This window comes from Rhea pennata, chromosome 2 (assembly GCF_028389875.1).
Source record: "Rhea pennata isolate bPtePen1 chromosome 2, bPtePen1.pri, whole genome shotgun sequence".
Lineage (NCBI taxonomy): Eukaryota > Metazoa > Chordata > Aves > Rheiformes > Rheidae > Rhea > Rhea pennata.
In genome coordinates, this window is record NC_084664.1 from 75267473 (window position 1) to 75289957 (window position 22485).

General features: G+C 41.2%; 1 protein-coding gene across 2 annotated transcripts in view; it reads left to right on the forward strand.

The window, feature by feature from the left end:
- The window catches only part of ICE1 (interactor of little elongation complex ELL subunit 1), a 36721-nt gene extending 32420 nt beyond the window's left edge, over nt 1–4301 (forward strand). For both annotated transcript variants that reach the window (XM_062569783.1, XM_062569784.1), the window contains 3 exons: nt 1985–2091; nt 2321–2419; nt 3380–4301. In XM_062569783.1, the coding sequence (XP_062425767.1) occupies nt 1985–2091; nt 2321–2419; nt 3380–3561 (388 nt within the window). In that variant the 3' untranslated portion in view covers nt 3562–4301. The remainder of the gene's footprint in view (nt 1–1984; nt 2092–2320; nt 2420–3379) is intronic.
- The last annotated feature ends 18184 nt before the right edge of the window (nt 4302–22485 follow it).

The window sequence follows — 22485 nt, forward strand, 5'->3', positions numbered from 1 at the left end:
AGTCTTCTCTTCCTCAGGCTAAAGAGGCCTAGTTCTCACTGCCTTCCCTCTAAGAGAAATGCTCCAGCCCTCTGATTGTCTTTGTAGCCCTACACTGGACTCTCTGCAGCAGCTCCAGCTGGGGAGCCCAGAACTGGACACAGTACTCGAGATGAGGCCTCACCAGGGCTGAGTAGAGGGGCAGGATCACCTCCCTCGACCTGCTGGCAACACTCTTCCTAATGCACCCCAGGAGACCATTGGCCTTCCTGGCCACAAGGGGTACATTGCTGGCTCATGGTCAATTTGTCAGCCACCAGCACTTCCAGGTCCTTCTCTGCAGAGCTGCTCTCCAGAAGGGGAGCCCCCAGCTTGTACTGGTGCCTACATTTATTTCTCCCTAGATGCAGGACTCTGCACTTGCCCTTGTTGAACCTCATGAGGTTCCTCTCTGCGCAGCTCTCCAAGTCTCTCTGAATGCCAGCACAGCCCTCCGGTGTATCAGCCACTCCTCCCAGCTTGGTGTCATCAGCAAACTTGCTGAGGAGGCACTCTGCCCCCTTATCCAGGTCATTGCTGAAAAAGTTGAACACGACTGGACCCAATACTGAGCCCTAGGGAACAGGAAATGTTAAGTTTTCCTGTATTTTTTCATATTTGAAAGACTGTAACTTTGTAACATTTCCATATGTTAAAAGCTTAGTTACTTCTTTGTAATCAGATGACAGCTGGACTAGCTACAGTCTGCCCTCTGTTAAGATAGCGTGGATGATCAATGAGAAATGTGGGCTTTTACAGTACTATTCCAGTAAACTAACCTCATTAGAGAGCAGTCTTAAAGTTGTGTGTTCTGTTTTTTTTTTTTTTTTTTTTTTAATGGGTATGTGTGAAGGCTTTTGAGTTGCATTACTTGTCAAGGAAGCAAAGTGCTTGATTGTCTTCCACTGAACTTAGTTGATGATCTTTCCAGGAACTGAAAAATAAAAGTGAAAATTGTGAACCCCAGTGCTTCAGTGCTGAGAAATAAAAGTATTGTTACTTTTCACCAGTTTACTATCTTACTATCCTACTTTCAGCCTCCATAAGCCTTTTTAATGAAGCTGTTTTACAACTAATTGAGTCTAGGTGTTGTCATAGTTTTAGAATTAATATTTTACGTTTTCTTAGAACCCTATAATCCAGAGCATAGACTGCTACCATACTTGACTCAGATTGGAAGACTTCATTTTGATTTCTACTTTTATCTGAGAGCACTTGCTTTGTATGTAGGGATTACATTAAATTAGTAGAATCTCTAAAAATAATGCATTTGTAAAACTGCTATGTAACCTGCTATGCATAATTGATGATAATCAAGCTTTCTAATGATACCAGTATTCCACATTTTTATGGAATACTTTCAGATTTGATACAAATTAGCTTCAGTGAAAGGTATATCATTTTAACTAAAGTCGTACAGGTTTGACTGTGTGTGTGGAGTTGTACTGATGATAAACTTAGCTAGTAAAGCTACGTTTGTCATCAGTACAACTGATGATAAACTAATCATTTTAAAGATAAAAAAGATCTTAGATCTCAAGTTCTTTTAGCTTGAAAACAAGCATCAGATCCCATTTGTAACATACAAATTGTTGTTTTCCATTGATACAAGAAACTTGTCTAACATCCTGACATGAAACCTTTAAAGTAGTATGATTTCATAAATATTAAGAGGTCTGAAGGTTGAGAATGTTGCAGGGAAAGGGATGGAGATGTCATTTTTATCAGGAATAATATTCTAAAGAGGAATGATTCCTCCAGCAGGTCAGTTTTGATGGTTTCAGTTTAAAAGCTTCTTTACATTACTCAGCTTGTGGATGTTTGGAACGTTAAGTTTTTCCTGAGAAGGTGAACTAAAATGCAGGAGAAATTACGGAAATAGATAATAAATAGAAGAATTATTGCACAAATTATGCACAACCCTTTCATGCAGTATCATATTTTTAAATTCTTTTGTCTTCCACAGTAAAGTGCTTTGGCCTTCTATGGATAAATGGATAAAAACCAGAAAAGGTCATGAAGTGATTCAGTCCATTCCCGATACTATGATAGCTTCAACACTCAGGCTAATTGGTAAGTAATCTAAATTCTTGGTTGAATTTCTACATTGTATAAGTATGACCTCTGGAAGTGTCAGGGTGCCTGAGAAGTGAATTGAAATATTTGTGGGTTGTTTTTACTTTTTTTTCCTCTTTTATTCCTTCTTTTTTGGAGGTGGAAGGGATTGTCTACCCCAGCTTTCTTCAAAAATTTTTCATGTGTGTATCTGAATTTTGAAAGATAGCATTTTTTTTTCTTTTAGGTCAATTGGGCCAAATAGGTTTGAAGGAAGGATATCTTTCTGCTGTGAGGAATATTAGCTCTGTAATTGGACTGTTCATACAGCATGCAAAAGAAGAAGGTAATGTCCGTTTAGAAGAAATCTAGTGGAAAATCTACAATATGAAGCTTTGTTAGTGTAAACAAAACACACCAATTAGGATGCACATACCAAAACAGCCTGTTTGTACAGTTTTATGTTAGTGCAGAACAGGTTTCAGTTTGAGTCCCTGGCTCTGCCAAGGTTAATGGAGCACTTACTCCCTTTCCAAAATGTAGTAATATGACTCAGATGTAGCCAGCCTTGGAATTATCCTGCTTCACATAACAGCATATCAAATGTTTCAGTAACTTAAATAGTGATCTTGACACAAGCAGTAATTGCTAGTTGTTACCTGATTGCTGCTAGTAAGGGTGTTGTTACTGGTCTAAATCCCTGACTATAGGATGAAGCAAGCCAATAAGGGCAACAGAGATCTACATTGCTCAGTTATTCTGGATATTAAGTATATGCTGAGCTTCATTTTGCAGTGAAGCATTGATTCATGCTAGGAACTGTCTTGAACAACTTCTATGGCTTCTTTCTCTTCCAATTTTTAGTTAATTTAGGTAAGTGGTGTATATCTTGGGGTTTCTGTATTAGACTCTTGTGCAGGCTTGACCCTTTTCTTAAAGGCTAGCCACCTTAAATCAGAGTAAAATCCCTAGATGCTCAAGTCTCGTCTGCCTCTTAAAATACTGAAGACCTATTATATACAGAAAACTGGAGAGTACTAGTATAAAATGAGATGTTATGGAATTTAAGTGTGTGCAGGTTTTTACCTGCTACTATCTGGTTTTAGGTGTCCTAATTCTTAATGTGTGTATGTGGGTTTTTTTTATTATTATTTTATTTTATTCTAATGTCTGAAATAGCGAGTGAAGTTTTGCATGTATGTGTGTCTTTTTTGGGGGGGGGGTTGTTTGTTTTTTGGGGTTTTCTTTATTTTTGATTCAGGTAGTTTAAAGTTCCTGTAAGCTGATTTGTGTTAACTCTTTGCAGATGTGCCCTGGGGCGTGCAGCTGGCAGCTGTATATTCACTGTGTGACTTGGGTTCAAGCAATCCAGTAGGTATTGTTGAGGTCATCGATGCTTGGAAAACAACAGCTCTAAACAGCATCCCTTCTGCTGTCACAAGTGGCATAGCTGAAATCACTTCTATGTGTAGAATGGACTTAAGCTAAAACCTAGGGAAATAGGCCGACCTAAAGGAAGAAGTGCCTTATTTTACTAAGCAGTATTTCCAGTTAAAAACAATACAAAGATGATGATCAGGAAAGAAATGGGGTGTAACGTGGTGTTCGTTTTTTGGGTTTGGGTCTTTTTGTTTTACTGAATATCTGATTAGATGATGCAAACTCAATTATTTTTATTTCCCCTTTGTGTTTAAGGATGGAGAGATTTTAAAAAAGCAAAGTGGCTTGCTTTTTCAGATTAAATCACTAGTGATCTGAAAGCCAGTAGACCTTTTTCTCTCCTGAGAGATTTATGGTTTGATGTCAATAGTTTCTGTTGTTTGTCTTCCCTCAATCTAGAGCACTGGCTATTTGCCACAATAGAAGATTGAGACTGGCTGGAAACCTGCTCTATTGTTTTATATTTTTATTTATAAAGTAAGTGCTCAGATAGCAGAACTTTGCCCAGGTTCTGCTCTGTTTTACCTGAGTAGTCTCATCAATTTAATTTAAAATACTTGTCCAGAGCAAGTAGGAATTGTTTTTTTGTGTAACAATCGTGTATAGAATAACAGAGGTATTAAATCTCTGAATTTGTATATATGGTATATTCTGAAAATGTGTTTCACATTTGATATTGTTCCACTTGAGGAATCTTGTGCATGTATATAGAAAGTTGGTTCAAAAAAGTTCAAATTTCTAATGATAGCTTCACTATACTCCACATTTTTGTACCTTTCATAATAAAAGAAACAAACATATTTGTGTCTTTGTTGATCTCTAAATAATACACTTTGAACATCAGTTGTACACGACTAAGAATGGGCAGTTGTTTATAGCTTAAGTGCATAGTGTTTTGGGGGCAGGAGGAAATGACAGGAGGTTTGGCTATAACATTGCAGTTTTGGCTACTGGAAAGAGGATGTGTTGCAGCTCTTCAGATTTTTTTGCTGGTAGGGGGAGGAGTGGGATTAAGTTGGGAGGTACATTTAAAAAAAACAAAACAAAACAAAAAAAAAAAACAAAGCAAAACTGTAACCATATGAAGGTGTGAGCAGTGCTAACACACATTCCCATTGTAATTGGACCTAGACTAAGCCAGAACTTTGAGATGTATCAGTCCTTTCTGTGCCCCTTTTGGGGAAGAATCTTGTCTCCTGAAACCAGCTGTCAATTGGATAATGAAGTATTTAACTCAAAGTGAATCAGACAACATACAGTTTACACTCGATTTTTTTTCTCTTGCCTGTATGTCCTTGCAGGCAGGCCTATGCTTTCAGGCTTGTCTTTAGTTAATTTAGTGTCTTTGATTTGCAGCAAGCTCTTTACAATCTGTTTTAATCTTTGTAGAGTGCTTTTGGGGCACCCAAGTTGTCTATTTTTTGCTCCTCTGAACAATTTGAGTTGTTCTGCGTGAACTGCAGGCTCTCAGTCCATCTGATGTATTTTTGTGATCCCTGAGAGGTTCTGTCCTGGAGCGTGCTGAGTTGCTCATCAAAAAAAGAACAGTCTTCCCCTCATTGCAGAGTTTTAGTGGACTAGGCACTGCTGTGCCCAAGGGAGGAGAAGCACATTGCTTTTGGTATTGGCTGTTTAATACCTAGTATCATATTTCAGACTTGGATACAAGCTTTAGCTTATTTTGCTGCATAAATTTGCCTTAAATCTACTTCAGATGAATGCCTGCAAACCTAATAACTATTTATGACTTACACAAAAGAAGTTTCTGTTAGATTCTGCTTCTTAATGCCTTCTATTCTAGACTCTTGATAGTAAGTAAGATCAATACTTAGGCAGTAAAATCAATCTGCTAATGTTTCTAAACATTCATGAGAAATACGAAATCCCAGCAACTTTCTTTAGCTTAATTTATCCAAAACAAAGGATTAGAATGCCCTCTATTGATGGTATAAAACTTAAAACGAAGTCAGATCTTTTTTAAATTACAAAATGGTTACTGATCAGACTGATTTACTCTCATGCTTTCTTTTGCTTATCTACAGAATTAAGTTCTTAATTCACATACTGACTCTGATGACGGAGTAGAGCAAGTCTTTCTCTTTGCAGTATGTGTGTCTGGCATGTTCTTTCTGCTGTGTGTAAGGCATAACATGTCTGTTGTGCTTTTAGTTCTTCTCATTTCCTCAATGAATTGCTGTGTTTTGTGTCCCAGTCCTTTTGATGTATCTTGATTACAAAAGCATCTTTCTTTTGCCTCTTGTGATGATTGTGTTCCAGCATATGACTCTCATTCCAGACACATTTACATTGTCACAGCTTAGAACCGTGTCTGAGGTTTGTTGCTGCTCTTCCAGATCACAGATGAAGCATGGTATCTCCAAGTTTTGGAGTTTCAGAATTGGCAGAAACTGCCAGAAAGATGCAGCCTCCTGATCCAGGAGGCTGAGGCCATTTTATCCTGCCTTGTTTTGGGTACTTTTTAAAACTTGTAGTTTAAGAAAGAACAAATGAAAAGTGCTGGAGAGGATGTCCTCCTTCTCTATACCTTTTTCTGGATTCCAGTGCAATAGAGGCCTCTGTCATTGCTCTAATGCCATGCCCAGCTCTTCAAGCCATCCTTCAGCACAAAGAAAATCTTTGCTGGTGGCTGATCCTTCCAGCCACATCAAAGGCAAAGTCCAGAGATAGATTTCTGCCAGCACCACTTTATAATGCAATTGCTTTGATTACATTAATGCCAACTTTTTCTGATGATACCTTGGCCCTGAGCCATTTTCAGCTTCACGCGAGTAGGTATGGGGCATTTATCTTTGGCTCCTTTTCTGCTCCCAGTGCTGCTGAGATGGTCAGCTTTGATGCAAAGAACTGGTCTTGATGTATATCGTAATTTTTGCACTGCTTCAGAGCCTGACTCCACCAATGCAATCATCTTACTCCTTTGAAAGATTTTTTTTTTCTGAAGTGAAACTTTTTGAAGATGAGTCTTCTTCCCAAACTTTTCATGAAGACCATGGTGTTCCTGTTGGAAAGTCTGCCTCTTGTGGTACTTTTGGATTTTTCCTGGACACATGCAGTGTTTCATCCATCGTACTTTTTTTTTTCCTATGTTAAAGAATGTTCATTACGTATAAGTCATTCCAGGCGGATTATTTTAGCAAACAAATATTACTATGTTGAAGTGTGATTCAGTAACCTGCCTAGAGTATCAAGAATGTTGCTCTACATATATCAAAAAGCTTATTTCATCCTCTCAGAAGTTGATTCCAGATTCTGTTGTTAGTTTCTTTAATACTATTTTTTATACCTTTTATATAATTGATCCTCCTCCAATCCATTTTTTAAAAGAATGGTGAAATGTCTTCTTTGATGAAAACTGAAATAACAAATTGAGAATACTTAGTGTGCCTACCCTTCTTTTTTTTATCTGACCATTTAGTTTCTCTTCCACGTTAGTTTCAAAGCTGAATTTCATATTTAAATATTGGTACACTAGGAACTAGTATTTCAAACAGAAAATGGGTTAAGTGTGCAAGAATTTTTATGCAAGTAGAGGACAAATGTAATGTAGGTTGCTAGGGGAGTGCTTCAAAACTCATAATTTTGTCTGCCTTTTAACATGCGTGCATTATAGACTAACAGTGTGTCCTGTGAAGAGACTTGGTAGTGCTTGATAATGGCTCACCTTTTCTAGATTTTTTTTTTTTTGATGCGCACTAAAGTCATATGTTTTCTTAAAAGTGAGAAAATGCTTTACATGTAATTGCTGTGCTTATATATATGAATACATACACACATACATACATCTATAGCTTTTTGCATGTAAAACCTAAAAAAAAAAAAAAAAAAAAAAAGTCGACAAAACTGGTTACAGTATTTAAGTATTGAAGCAAATACACAATACTTGAATGTATGCTAGGAATGACTAGGATTCAATTCATGAAGAATGATTTCCTCTCCTTCCTATGCTTTGTTCCCTACCCCCCCCCCCCCCAAAAAAAAAAGAGCCCTCCATGTAATCACTGCCATTTAATTTGGTGATTCAAGTCCACTGAAAGAAGTTAATGAAGAACTTTCCTTTTCACCTTAAACTTTCCTTTTCTTTTCACCTTAACGTGTAAGCATGAGTGTTAAGCTCTTAAGCCCTGCAAGGCAGGAGAGTAAGAGCAAAGGTGAGATTGGTAGTTTCAAATTAGATAATAACAATTTAAAAACAAAGAAATAACTGAGTTTATTGAGAATAAGCATTTTTTCTATAGAATCATAGAGCAAGTAGGAAGCAGGACTACTGTTTCTATGAAAGTAACATGACAATATTGGATAGAGGTAGGGTAGGAACATTGGGCAAAGAGCTCAGATCTCTGACCTGAAGGCAGCAGTCAGCCCTGGCTTTGAATGCCGTCCTTCAGCAGGGGCATGCGAGGTTACAACTGACTGTCAGAGTCCAGTACTCTCTCACCAGGCTTTTTAGATACTCCACACATGGAGGGTATAATGTTTCATATAAAAGTTTACTTTGAAAGTATTTGATGGTATGTGGGATTTTTGATTTAGCAGAATGATACAGCAGTGTACTGAAACCGCAATGCAAGTGGTATACACTTAGCAAAGTACAGCAATTGCAATATACAGTTCAATCACAATACCAATTTCTGTAAGATGCTTACTGTTGTGATGCTGCACATCCCCAGTCACTGGGAAGAAAATCTGTTGGTTGAAGTCAGCTCAAACTGTTAGTTTTAGTTCAGATTTTATACTCCTGTATGCCTTCTCCCCATCCCCAATGTTTGTCTGGCTGGCTCGGGGAGAAACATTTACACCAGTTGATCCACTAAGTAAGTACAACTGTTTATCTAAAACAAAGGTCACTCTCTGGGCCCCTTCTGTTTGAGATGAATTCAGCTTTCTGTGCAACAGGGTTAATGAGTTACACCCTACATTACTCTGGAACTTCATGGATACCTTGTACTTGCTCATCTTCTTTGAGCCTTCTTTCATTGTAGGAGTTTATTGGTCAGTCACACTGACTCCAACAAGGTAAATTAAAACAGAGGAATGGAGGAACAGTACCAACCAGTGTAGCCTCCATGCTAGAACATTTTTCAACACTTGCAGAAGAGTTTTGATCTTTCCACTACCTTTCCCTGTTAAAGGCCAGGCCTCCCTTCGGCATATCTAAGGGAGAAGTACATCTGTAAGTCTGTATTCCTTTATTTTATTAGTTCTGAGTTCTTTCTTTTTGACGTAATGTTTAACAGACAGGACTTTTCGCTCTGAGATAAACTCCTTGTTGAAAAGCTGTGCAACAGCAACATAAGATAAACTTGCTGAAGAGTCTGGTTGCATCTCTGTTAATGCTATGATTGTATGCAGGGAAACTAAAGAACGTGCAGCTTGCAGAGACCATTCAACTGTACCTGTCTCGGCCTGCTTGTGGAATATTTCTCTTGTGGTAGAAATCATAGAATCATAAAATCAGTAAGGTTGGAAGGGACCTCTGGAGATCATCTAGTCGAACCCCCCTGCTCAAGCAGGGTCACCCAGAGCATGTTAGACAGGATCATGTCCAGGCAGGCCTTGAATATCTCCACAGAAGCAGACTCCACAACCTCTGTAGGCAACCTGGTGCAGTGCTCTTTCACTCTCACAGTGAAGAAATTCCTCCTCATATTCAGGCAGAACTTCTGTGCTTCGGTTTGTGCCCGTTGCCTCTTGTCCTGTTGCTTGGCACTACTGAAAAGAGTCTGGCCCCAATCTCTTGACCCCTCCCTCCCTTCAGGTATTTATAGACATTGATAAGATCCCCCCTCAGTCTTCTCAGAACTTCTCCAGGCTAAACAGGCCCAGCTCTTGCAGCTGTTCCTCACAGGGCGGATGCTCCAGCCCTCTGATCATCTTCGTAGCCCTACACTGGACTCTCTCCACTAGCTCCATGTCTCTCTTCTCTTCAGCTTCCACTGCTTACCACTTTTTAATACCAGAAAATGGCTCTAGTTTCTTCCAAAACAGCCAATCATCTGGAGTAACTGAAGGTTGCTGGAGTAGCAAAGCAAAAAGGTCAAATTCCTCATGTTAGTGCCACAGTTTGATAGATTAACAGCCCTAAACCATCAAACCTTGTCTTACCTTCTCTTCTGTATTGTACAGCACCAGAGGTCTAGAGCCAAATCATAACCCCAAGATATGCAATGGAGGGAAAAAACGTAGAAGAATGAGGTTGGAAGTGTCCTCCAGAAGTCATCTCACCCAACCAACTGCTCAAAGTAAGGTTGGCTTCAAGGTTAAATGAGGTTGCTCAGGGTGTTGTCAAGTTTTAAACAATTTCTCTAGTCAATCTTTTCTAGTGCTTAACCACTCTTACCATAAAGATTTTTTCTTATGTCCATCTGGAATTTCCTTTGTTGCAGCTTTTGTCTGTTACCTCTCATCATTTCACTGTGCATTTCCAAGAAGAGTCTTGTTCTATCTACTCTACAACTTCTGTTCAGGTAGCTGAAGAGAGTACCAGGATTCCCCTTCAACCTGCTCCAGCTGAACAGATTGTAGCCCATCAGTCTTGTACAGCATATGTGCCAGCCCCTGGAGCATCTTGGTACCCTCCACTGGACTTGATGCAGGATGTCAGATTCTCTATGGGGAGAAGGACCAGAACTGGACAGAGTACTGCAGACGTGACCTTCTGAGTGCCGAGGATGGGGGAACAACCAGTCCCCTTAACCTATTTGCTACAGTCCTTATCCTTTCATGGACTGCTGGTCGTTGACTTATCTAGTATTGTTTAGGGATTGATAGCCCCCAGCATTGTTGTCTGGAATAGCATAACTACTATTCTTAATTACAAGTTAGTGATAAAGTGCTATATGTAAATGAGTTAACTTTTCTTCATGTTCCTGAATTATCAATACTCCAGCAAACTTGAAGTAACTTATTCAGATTATACAAACAATACGTGCTGTGTTAGTATGCCACTTAATTTCAAATATGCATATCGTATCTAGGAAAATTTACTCAGTTCACAATTTATTGTGTAAACCTGCTAAATAAGAGATCTCCCAAGCTGAAAGGAAAACAAGCAAGCTTTAAATTTAATTTAATTTCATATCTACTCTCTTTAAAGCAGTTCCAAACTGACGGGTTTTCGTATGTTAAATGCATTCTTTCTGTAAGTTATAATATTGAAATATTAAAAAAAGATAAGATTTTATGTGAGAAGGCAATTTTTCTAATAAACTTGTCTCTACCCAGGAAATTGATGTAAAATAAGAAAGAAATTGGAGGCAACATTGGTCATGGGCATAATTGTTTCTTTCTCTTATACTGTTGGTTTCTGTCCAGCCAGGGGAGGGAAAAATAAAAAAGAAAAAAAAGAAAAAAAAAGCTGTGTATTGCTTTATGCTTAAAATGGCAATAACCAAAGAGATCAGAGTGAACCTGTAAAGGCAGATACATGTGCTCCTTTGGGATACAGAGCTCTGCCTTGCTGCTACTACTAATACCACATCTCTCTGACCTCTGACAGTAGTAGAATGAAATAGCAAAAACAAAGACAGGTGGTTAAGCACTATTTTGCCCCTGTGAATCCATGCTGACAATCACCTTTCTGTCCTTCACATGCTAAGAAATGGTTTCCAGGATTAGTTGCTCCATTGCCTTTCCCGGGAACAAAGTGAGCCTGAGCAGCCCATAGTTCCCCAGATCCTTCCTCTTGCTGTCCTTGAGAATAGGAGTGACACTGGGTCTTTTGAACCTCTCTCATTCACCATGGCCTTTCAGAGATAATAACGACTTTGCAATGACATTGGCCAGCTCCCTCAGCACTCACAGCTGCATCCCATCAGCACCCATGAATGGTGAATGTCCAGTTTGAGTGTTCCATAACCTGATCCTCCCCCATCAAGGGGAAGTCTTCCTTGCTCCAAACTCCCCCTCTAGTCTTGAGGGATTAGGATTCCTGAAGGTCAGTCTTACCAGTAAAGACCAAGGAGAAGAAGGTCTTCAATGACTTGGCCTTTTCTGTTTCCTTTGTCACCAAGGCCCTTACCTCATTTAGCAGTGGGCCCACATTTTCCCTAGTCTTTCTTTTGTAGCTGCTTGTGTACTTAGAGAAGCCTTTCTTGTTGCTGTCCTTGCCACTTTCAACTCTAGGTGGGCTTTAGCTCTCTTAACCCCATTCCTACATGCTTCTTCAGTGTCTCTATATTCCTTCTGGGTCACCTATCTCTACCTCCACCTCTTGTATGCCTCCTTTCTATGGTCAAGTTTAGTCAGGAGCTCCTTGTTCATTCATGCAGGCCTCCTGCTGTGTTAATTTGTTTTCTTGTCTGTTGAGATGGATAGTTCTTGAGCTTGGAGGAGGTGATCCTTGACTATCAGCCACCTCAATAGGACACTTCTTCCCTCTAGGGCTGTATCCCATGGTATTCTCCAAGCAGGTCCCCGAACAGGCCAAAGTCTCTTCTCCTGAAGCCCAGCATTGTGATCCTGTTTTTTGCTTTTTCATATCCTTGCAGGATCCTGAATTCGGCCATCTTGTGGCTTCTGCAGCCAAGGCTGCCCCCAATTTTCACATCTCTGGCAGGTTCTTCCTTGTTTGCAAGTATGAGATCCAGCAGAGTAACTCTTCTCATCAGTTACTCAATCACCTGTCTCGGGGAGTTGTCATCAATGTTGTCTGGGAACCTCCTGGATTGTTCATGCCGTGCTGTGTTGTCTCTCCAGCAGATATCAGAGTGTTTAAAGTCCCCCATGAGAACCAGTGCCTGCAAATGTGAAGCTTCTTCCAATCATCTGAAGAAGCCCTTGTCTACTTCTTCTTCCTGATCAGCTCCTCATCAGCTAGAAGAAGAGCGAACCTATTCTGAAGTTGCTAGTTTTCCAGTGGGTCAGGAACCCTCTTCCAGCTTCCAGCTGTCACCAGCTTCCAGCTTTCACCATCATGGGAATTGCCACTTTCTGACCCAATAGGCACTGACTCTGCTTGTCCCTTCATTGTGGGCATTCATTGTGGTTGGAGGCTTGGACTGCTGAAGCCTCAGAGAGGATCTGGTTAATCTCATCCTCCCTGATGCTGCACAGTCTGCTGACCTGCTCCAGCAGCTCCATGACTTGGCAGCTCAGCTCTTTGACCATTGCGTACCTACATTCCGAGAGACCATCACTCCAGCCTCAGTGAGAGGCCCCAGGCATTCCCTGAAGCCTGAGACTTGCAGACCTGTATCCGCCTTCTGAAGCTCCATCTGGGTTGAAGCCTCTGACGTTGTAGGGACAGTTACTCTATTAGTCATTGGGGTCTGTACCCTGGGCTGTGTCACCGCCGTAGCTGAGAATGTGTGTACGGGTCTGAGCAGTGCTACCAGGCCCTTTGCATCCTTCTGTGTAAATTGCTGGACAAACTGCTATCTCTTTTGACTACACTCTGGAAGCTGTACTCTAGGCATGGCTGTTATATAGGCTTCTCCCTAAAGCTGGCTGAAAGAGGGCTTGGCCCTCCCTAATCTGGGGACAGGTTGAATAAAGCCCCTAACATTGTCCAGCCAGGGGTGACCAATAGAGTTCTTTACCAGCTGCTCTGGAGAGCTTATGGCGTGCTGTGGTTGGCCTTGCCTGTCTCTCTTTACCTGTTGGCAGCAGGCACTCTGTAGTTCCTCAGCGATTTCCAGAAGTCCCCAATGATCTCCAGCAAAATCCCCAGAAGATCTAAGCAAAGCCTAGAATTGCTGCAGAAATTGCTACATAATGAGAGTGACATTCTGCCTTCTTTCACAGGGGCCTTAGGGTCTATTCAGCCCAACTAGCCAGACAAGCAAGTGGTAGTTGCAAAGGGACAGCTGGAGGGCCAGCAAGATGAGACAGAGGAGGAAGCAGCACCAATGAAGACAGCTGGAGGAAGGTGCTTGAGGTGGGAAGGTCTCTCCTTGTGGCTGTACAAACAAATCACAGCAGGATTACTGTGTTGTCTTTGTAGGACCTGCCAATGCAGACTCTTAAGCTCTTTCCTTTATGTCAAAGATTCAAGGGTTCCCAAATCTCAGCCTCACAAATCCATATTTAAATTCTATAACTTGTATTGTCTTAAGTGCTTCTGAACTGAAGAGCTGTTACAACCAGGGCTTGACTTCTGAAATGATATGCCATCTGTAAGGAGTTATCCCAAGATTACAAAGTCTTGGACAGGGAAAGGATTTATGCTTTTCATTCCTTCTCTATGGTCAGATATTTTGCATGTATTTGACCCTGTTTTTCTGAACCATGGAGACTCTAAATGATAAGCTGCTCATCTCATAGAAAATCCTCTGAGAGTTCTATACAGCACACACTGCTATCTATCCCTCCTTTATCTGTATTTTGAAGCTCTGCCACTGATTGTTTAATACACTGCTCTGCATCTGTTGTCAGTTACCACGTTTTTCTATCCCTCACCTTTGATTGACCTACCTGACCTTGATTCATCTGAGGGAGATGATGACAATGACGAAAATGTGACCATGTAGGAAGAGGCAGCAAGAACACACACACTGAATGATGGGCATCAGGTTTTAAATCTCACAAGATTAGGCAGTTGAGATTTTTTTGGAGTAATGGTTTTCTGAAAATTCAGCCTCTCCTCCAGTTGACAAATCTGATGATCATGCTCCTACCTCTCCATTCTCCATACTATATATACTGTGTATTTAAATTGCACAGAGACTTCAGGACTATACACGTATCCTCCTGCCATTGCATTAGTTCTTATGGGAAAGCTTGCTTTGCTATCCATCAAATCACTAGCTATGGCACTTTTAGGAATGCATCCTTCACGTATGGCTGGGCAAAGCTGTCCTATATGACCTGAAACTGGAGACTTTTTTGATTTCTTTTTTTGAGAGACATCATTGGTGAAATGCTTACATAACACAGTGCATTCAGAGCTAATTCCCTAAACTTTCCTACTGCTTTCTACTTTAGAACTTTGTTGTCTTAGTGGTTGCACATATTTCAATTTACAGTATTTGTTTCCCACAACAATATTTATTTAAAATATAAATATTTATTTAAATATTATTTAACTGAATAATAATGCCTCCTACATAGAACTACAAAAGTCTTAGTTTGCCCCTTTTGTGTCATACTGCTCATATTCTTGTGTGAAATGCTTAAACATTGTGCATAGCTATGCTGTCACAGTGTTACAAAATATATAGTGTTGTTGGTTACACTATTTTGGTAGGCGGGCCATCCATCTCCCAGGGCCATCATAAGAGAGTGATCAATCCGTGGAAGTTCATCTCCATGAACAGGAAGGAGCAGTGTGGGGTGGACAAGTGGGGGAGCCCAATAATCCGGTCAGGGAAAGGGAGACCCTGCCCCAGCTCCTCCTAGAGCTGCCACAGGATTGCCATTGCAGCCCCCTTATCCAGATGTGAAACCCTCCTGATGAGGCAACTGGAGAGGCTCTCTGGATCACCTTGTAGATGCACAGAGGGCTACCACCTATGGGAGAATGGGATGTACATAGTATAAGGTGCAGGGGAACATCATAGGGTGCAGGGGATAAGGATTTGGGGATTGCATAAAACTTACGAGTTGTCTGATGGCATGATGTGAGATCAGGGGGTCCAGTGAGCTGTTATTGGGTAGGCTGAGTGTACAATCTCAGCCACGGGAGGGATCCACACTGTATATATGTATATATTCCACATCAATGGACCTTCATCCTGATCAGCCAGAGAGGAGAACTGAATGCATCTACTGGTGCTATTTGTGTTTGCGTGAGTGCTGAGTGTTTCTGCCTGTCTTGTTTTGTGTGGCCAGTCATGAACGTATGTCTGTATGTGTATTGTATACATGTGAGGTTTTTATGTGTCTACTGGAAATTAATGCCATCTCTTTTGTAATTTTGATTTCTCAGTCTACTCTCAAAATAGTCTTGTCGTTGCTAATATTGCTTCTATTCCTTAATGCAGATATTGTTGTATGATGATTTAGGGCTTGTTCTCAAGTCACTGAAACAAATATCTGCAGATCAGCTGAACAATGATAACTTTATGATATGCATGTTCTTAGCCTGTGGGAAATTATTATATGATAGAGCAAGTTGCATTGGCTTGCATTATTAGTGGGTAACAGTGTTAGCATGGGTTGCTAACACTACCTTGTTAAATTACAGTGAATTAATGAAACACTTGAACCTGTCAGAAAAGTGAGGATTTACATGTAATAATTTCTGGCAAATAGGAAAAGGCATGATCTTGGGTTCACTGAGACACTAGTACTATTGAAGGGAGTCTTATTTGCATGTCTGTTGTGTGATGGCTGGTGTCCAGTTGCAAAAAGCATCAAAGTTCAAGGTTCAGGTAGAATATAGCAATCCTTGTTAGGTTTAGAGCTGACAGGACAAGAAACTCATCCCTTGTGTGGGTGAGTTATGCTAACCTGCAGCAGTGGAGGTTCAGAGAGTGCAAGGTAAGACAGAAGGGCTTCTCTTCATGTTTATGCTTGTACCTATTCTCTGTAACTAAGGCCCAGCTGGAGTTTATAAGCTGTGGATTTTTCTTCTCAAAACTAAAACTCTGTTGGGGGAGCTTAGTGGTGGCCAGCACAGCTGAAGTACTTATAGGATGCTGAACATGGTGGTGATGGAATGGAGAAGGGGAGAGATGTAAAGACAGGGTAGTCAACAAAATACAGTCGTGAGGCCTCCAGTGGGTGCATGCAGCTGGGGAAGTACATGTGAGACATGGCTATGGGGGATCCCCTTGCATCCCCCCCCGGGAAACCTGCATGCACAACTACCTCTCTGAAATGCCTGTAATGCACACACAGCATGGGGAATAAACAGGAGGAGCTGGCGATCTGTCTGCAATCACAGGGCCATGATCTCATTGCAATCACAGAGACGTGGTGGGATAGCTCACATGACTGGAAGGTTGTCATAGATGGCTACGTGCTTTTCAGGAAAGAGTCCAGGAAGGTGAGGTGGTGGAGTTGCTCTTTATGTGAGAGAGCAACTGGAAGGAACTGAACTCTGCCTAGAGGTGGACGAAGAGTGAGTTGAGAGCTTATGGCTAATGATCAAAGAGCAAGCTAACATGGGGGACACTGTTGTGGGTGTCTACTACAGGCCACCTGACCAGGAAGAGGAAGTCGATGAGGCCTTCTATAGACAGCTGGGAGAAGCCTCACGATCGCAGACCCTGGTTTTCATGGGGGACTTCAACCACCCTGACATCTGCTGGAAGGACAACACAGCTAGGCACAAACAGTCCAGGAGGCTCCTGAACAGCATTGAGGATAACTTTTTGACACAGGTAGTGGAGGAGCCAATGAGGAGGGGTGTTCTGCTGGACCTGGTCCTAACCAACAAAGAAGGAGTGGTTGGCGATGTGAAGGGTGGGGCAGCCTTGATTGCAGTGACCACGAGATGCTGGAGTTCAAGATCCTGCATGGAGAAAGCAAGGCAATAAAGCAGGACTGCAACCCTGGACTTCAGGAGAGCAGAATTTGGCCTCTTCAGTGACCTAGGTGGAGGAATCCCAGGGATTAAGGCCCTAGAAGGAAGAGGAGCCCAGGAGAGCTGACCATTATTTAAGCATCACTTCCTCCAAGCTGAAAAGGTGCATCCCAAGGAGAAAGAAATCCAGCAAAAGGGGCAGGAGACCTGCATGGATGAACAAGGAGCTCCAGGCAAAGCTCAAACAGAAGAAGAAAGTACACAGAATGTGGAAGAGGGGACAGGCTACTTGGGAGGAATATAAGAATGTTGTCAGAGTATGTAGGGATGCAATGAGGAAGGCTAAGGCCCAGCTGGAATTAAATCTGGCAAGGGATGTCAAGGAAAATAGGAAGGACTTCTTCAAATACATCAGTAGCAAAAGACTAGGGAAAATGTAGGCCTACTGCTGAATGGGGTGGTGATCCTGGTGACAAAGGATATAGAGAAGGCAGAATTACTGAATGCCGTCTTTGCTTCAGTCTTCACTGCTAAGGGCAGCCTTCAAGAATCCTGAAGGGAGCCTGGAGATGAGAGAGCAAGTCTGGAGAAGGGAAGACTTTCCTTTGGTTGAGGAGGATAGGATTACAGATCTTCTGGGCAAGCTTAACATCCACAAATCCATGGTCCCAGATAGGATGCATCCATAGGTACTGAGGGAGCTGGCGGATGTTGTTGCCAGGCCGCTCTCCATCATCTTTGAAAGGTCTTGGAGAACAGGAGAGGTGCCTGAGGACTGGAAGAAAGCCAATGTCACTCCAGTCTTCAAGAAGGGTGAGAAGGAGGACCCAGGCAACTACCGATCGCCTCACCTCCATCCCTGGAAAGGTGTTGGAACAGCTCATCCTCGACGTCATTTCCAAGCACATGAAGGAAAAGAACATGGTCAGGAGTAGTCAGCATGGATTCACCAAGGAGAAATCCTGCTTAACCAATCTGATAGCCTTCTGTGATGGAATGACTGGCTGGGTAGATGAGGGGAGAGCAGTGGACGTTCTGCACCTTAACTTCAGCAAAGCATTTGACATTGTCTCCAATAACATCCTCCTAGATAAGCTCAGGAAGTGTTGGTTAGACGAGTGGACAGTGAGGTGGATCGAGAACTGGCTGAAAGGCAGAGCTCAGAGGGTTGTCATCAGCAGTGCAGAGTCTAGTTTTAACTAATTTTAATTGTTGATCTTGCACCTCACTAGTGTGGACATATTGTTCTTTCTGAGTGTTTGTGTGATGATTTTGGTTTCTCACCTTCTTAGTGAGCATCTGTGCAGTCCTGTTTTTTTGTATTTAAATGAGAGCTCATAAAAGCCTAACCTGTCCCTTGCTGCTGCTGGGGGGGGAGGGGGGAAGGGGGCAGTGTCACAGCCAGGGAGCAGTGGCATGGCACTGGAGATGGTGCACTGAGCCATTGTGCTGTCCCTCCGCTTTCAACTTAGTCTCCTGTCTTGTTGCAAGCTGCACTCACCTAGGGTGTGAAAATTTAATGATGATATGTATGACAATAAACATAGAAGCTCTCTGTAAAGACAGATGATTCTGCCACATCAGAGAGGCTTTCCCTAGAAGGAACAGTTTTACTGCTCAGGCTTGAAATAGAAGAGGGCAGGAGGGTTTAAATGGGCTTGCTGTTCCTCCTCTGCCTGAGGAGCTCCCTGTCACTATATGTATGGGGAGACAGTTTTCCATAACTGCTACAAAATCAACTTTCATAATCTGAAAGCTGAGACATTTATAGGATTCATTTTAGCTTTGCTTAAGCTAAAGAAAAGCACATGTGCAGTTCACTTCCAGTCATGTTACTTAATGAAAAAAGAGATCACGAGAAGTGTTTTTAGTGAAGACTGCAAGTTTGATTTTAAAAAGTATGTGTGTATTTATTTGTAATATACGTCTATAATGTAGTGGCTTAAGTATATGTGGCATGCTGATAATCCAGCACTATCCAAGATTAGTAAAACACCTATTAAAAGTGGCTTAAAACCCTGTGAAGGTGCTGATCTAAAGAAAAGTTGGCAGTGCAAACATATAATCAATTGGCAGATGAGTTGCTTCAGTTCTGGATGTGACATTATTTGTCATTCTTTTTAAACACTCAAAGAGATAACATCTAAGCATGCAGAGAGGTTGCAGATGACATAGAAACTGGAGAATAATAAATCAGGGTAAAGAAAGTCAATTACACTGAGTTATCTAAATTCAGTAAGCACTGGACTGGAGTGAGAGAGATCCTCTGCACACAGGGAAGGCTCTGTTTGCACAGGGGAAGGATCTTGATTTGGAACAGAAACTTGAAATCGGGTTCTCACAAACTGACTTGTGCATTTACTACAGGAGTTTGAAGCACTCTCCTGTGTGCTCTCTTGCTGGAATTTTTTGACTGATCTCAATTATTAAATACTCACTGAGGCTTTGAAAAGAGCTGGCTGAACAGGACAATCAGTTCAAAGCTATGGAGAGTCTAGCTTTTAGGAGTTTGATTAAAATATCACATTCTAGAACATTCTGCAACTGATGCAATTGCATAGTTGTGTGTGAGGAAACTTGGGATTTAATTTAGACTAACTGAGTGAAGGAACATGATCTTGGAAAGCAATAATGCTGAGAAGAGTGTAGGCCTCATGAGCAGATTTGATGTATACTCTGATACCTATGTTCATAGCTGAATTTGAGACCTAACTTGCAGGTTCAATAGTTCTTTGGTTTAATGTGTTGCAACTTTCTATGTTACCCTCTCAGAGAAGGTAGTTCTGGGCTCCCAAATATAAGAAAATCTGAATATATTGAAGTGAGTCCAGCAAAGAGCCACAAAATGATTAAGGAATTGAAGCATCTGACATATAAGGAGAGGCTGAGAGCTGGGAGAGTTTAACCAGAAAAAGAGAAGGTTCAGGGAGGATCTTATCAATGTGTATAAAAATCTGATAGGAGAGATTAAAAAAGATGCATCCAGACTCCTTTCAGTGGTATTGAGAGGAAGAACAAGAGGCACAGGGCACAAATTGAAATACAGGAAATTCTACTTAAACTGAAGAAAAAATCTTAACTGTAGGTGAGGTCAAACTCTGGAACAGATTGCCCAGAGCAGTTGTAGAGTCTCCATCCTTGGAGGTATTCAGAACCTGACTGGACAGGGCCCTGAGCATCCTGCTTTGGGCAGGGGTTGAGGCTAGACAGTTTGCAGAAGTCCCTCCAAACTCAGCTATTCTGTGATTCTGTGGATAGTCAGAGAAGATACAGCTCTACTGCAAAGTTAAAGCTCCTTCTTAATTGCGATCTCCTTAGGAAGTGAGAGGACAGTAAGCAATATGAAACTGAAGATGGATGGGTAGAATTGAAGATCTTCTTAAACTACTTTTCAGCTTTAACTGGTCATCACATGAGTGCTTGCAGCCCACTTCAAGAAAAAGATCAAACAAGACATCTCTAATGTCAGCAATTTAAGCTAATTTGCTTGCCTTTTTTTTGAGTAGAGTCAGTGAAGATACTGCAAGAAACAGCTAAGAATTACGAAGCAGCCTGAGCCCACCTCAATCTTACGTACCTGTAACTGCAGAATTATAACCTGGAGCAGCAGCCATGTAATACAAATTGTAGTTTCAGTAACATTACACTTTAGTGACTGCAGCTACATAAAGCTGATCTGGACTAAAGCTCCTTGAAGGCCTGTGCAATAATCAATACTTTCTGAAAAACAACAGCAGCAGATTGAGAGGGATGCCAGATTTAAGGACCAGGTTTGCCGTCCAGTCATACCTGCCCTGGATAACAAATGAGCTTGCAAAGTGAGGTCATGGAAAAGTTAGTATATGTATAAAGTTAATTTATACTTGGATGTACAAAACACAATAGCCTTCTTCATAATAAATCACAATAGCCTTCTTTATATAGAATTAATCAGATCAGTTGGCAAGATATCTTAAGAGTTGCAGAAAAAAAGCATAAATATAACTTGACTGACAGATTATTCCTATTGGTGAGAGACTCATAACGCAGAATTTGTTTAAAAGAAGACTCCGTGGCATGCTGCCTACTTTCTCATAAAGTACGGCTTCTTAGCCTAGAAGAAAAAGGCCATTGACTTGAAAGGTAGACCAGCAGCCACTGACAAGGGGTTGAAACTTAAAATAGGTCCATGTTTTTAACAGTAAAAGTCCTAGGAACAAATTTTCCAGGAAAAATATAGATTCCCTTTCTTGATGTTTTCAAATCAAAACTGGATATCTTTTGAGAAATCTATTGGCAAAAATACCAGTTATGCTTTAGTTAAACGTAAGTTTGATGCAGAGATAGCTGAGAAACTCTGATGCACAGAGTGTCAGACTCAGTTATCCAGTGATCCCATTTGACTTCAAACTCTGCAAATTATTAACTTATAGGTTTTTCTGTGGCATTTAACACTGTAGATCAGAATGTGATAGAAATACTCATTAATTTATCTTTTAGAAAAATCTCAGTTGCAGTTTCCATTGCAACAGTTACTGCCTTCAGGAAAAGAAAACTGAAGGCCAAAATTATTGAAAAGTGCTCACAGATACTGAGCATTCAGTAATATTGAGATACCTGCACCTTACATTTTAGGATGTTTTGTATATTCATTTCTTTTTGTACTTAAAAAGTGATACAGCCTAAGACAAAGCTGTGTGCAGTGTGGGAAGCAATAAAGCTATGCTGAAGAAGTGTCTTGCCTGGTTATTATACTTTACTCCTCAGAAACAAAAAATTTGGGTGAGGAGTTTATATTATTTCTAGTAGCTGTGTTAACTTGTTTTGAATTTGCTTTGATTTTCTTATGTGTCTCTGTTTCACACCTGTATGAATCATGCAGCTTATACCTTCAGAGCAAAGTGTCCATTGATTTCCGTTGCTGATAGAGGTGCTAATGTTCTGCACATCAGACTAACATAAGTCAGTTCAACTTAGCCAAGTAAGTCGATGACAAATGTCTAGTAGCACTGGTGATACCTGTGCACAGCAGGCACAGCTACAGGTGCCGACTTTGTACCTGTCCTGAAAGCTTCCAGTAAGAATCCACAGAAATGCATCTGCTTCAGGTCAGAGCACAGGATGTCTGGGATCTTTGCACTTTTTATATGAGGAAAGGGTGAGAGAGCTGAGACTGTTCAGTTGGGAGAAGAGAAGGCTCAGGGAGATTTTACCAATATGTATAAATATCTGATGGGATGGTGTACAGAAGCGGGGACCAGACTCTTCTCAGTGGTGCCCAGCAATAGGACCAGAGGCAATGGGCACAAACTGAACCACAGGAAGTTCTGCCTGAATGTGAGGAGGAATTTCTTCACTATGAGAGTGACAGAGCACTGGAACAGGTTGCCCAGACAGGCTGTGGAGTCTCCATCCGTGGAGATACTCAAAAACTATACATGAGCCTAATTTTAATCCTGTTCTGTTAATATCTCTGATGACCAGCAAAATTAACCCCTCACCCCTGAGAAAACAAAACAAAAAACTCCATAAAGAGCAAGTCTGGCTTGAAATACCAAAAGGAAAAA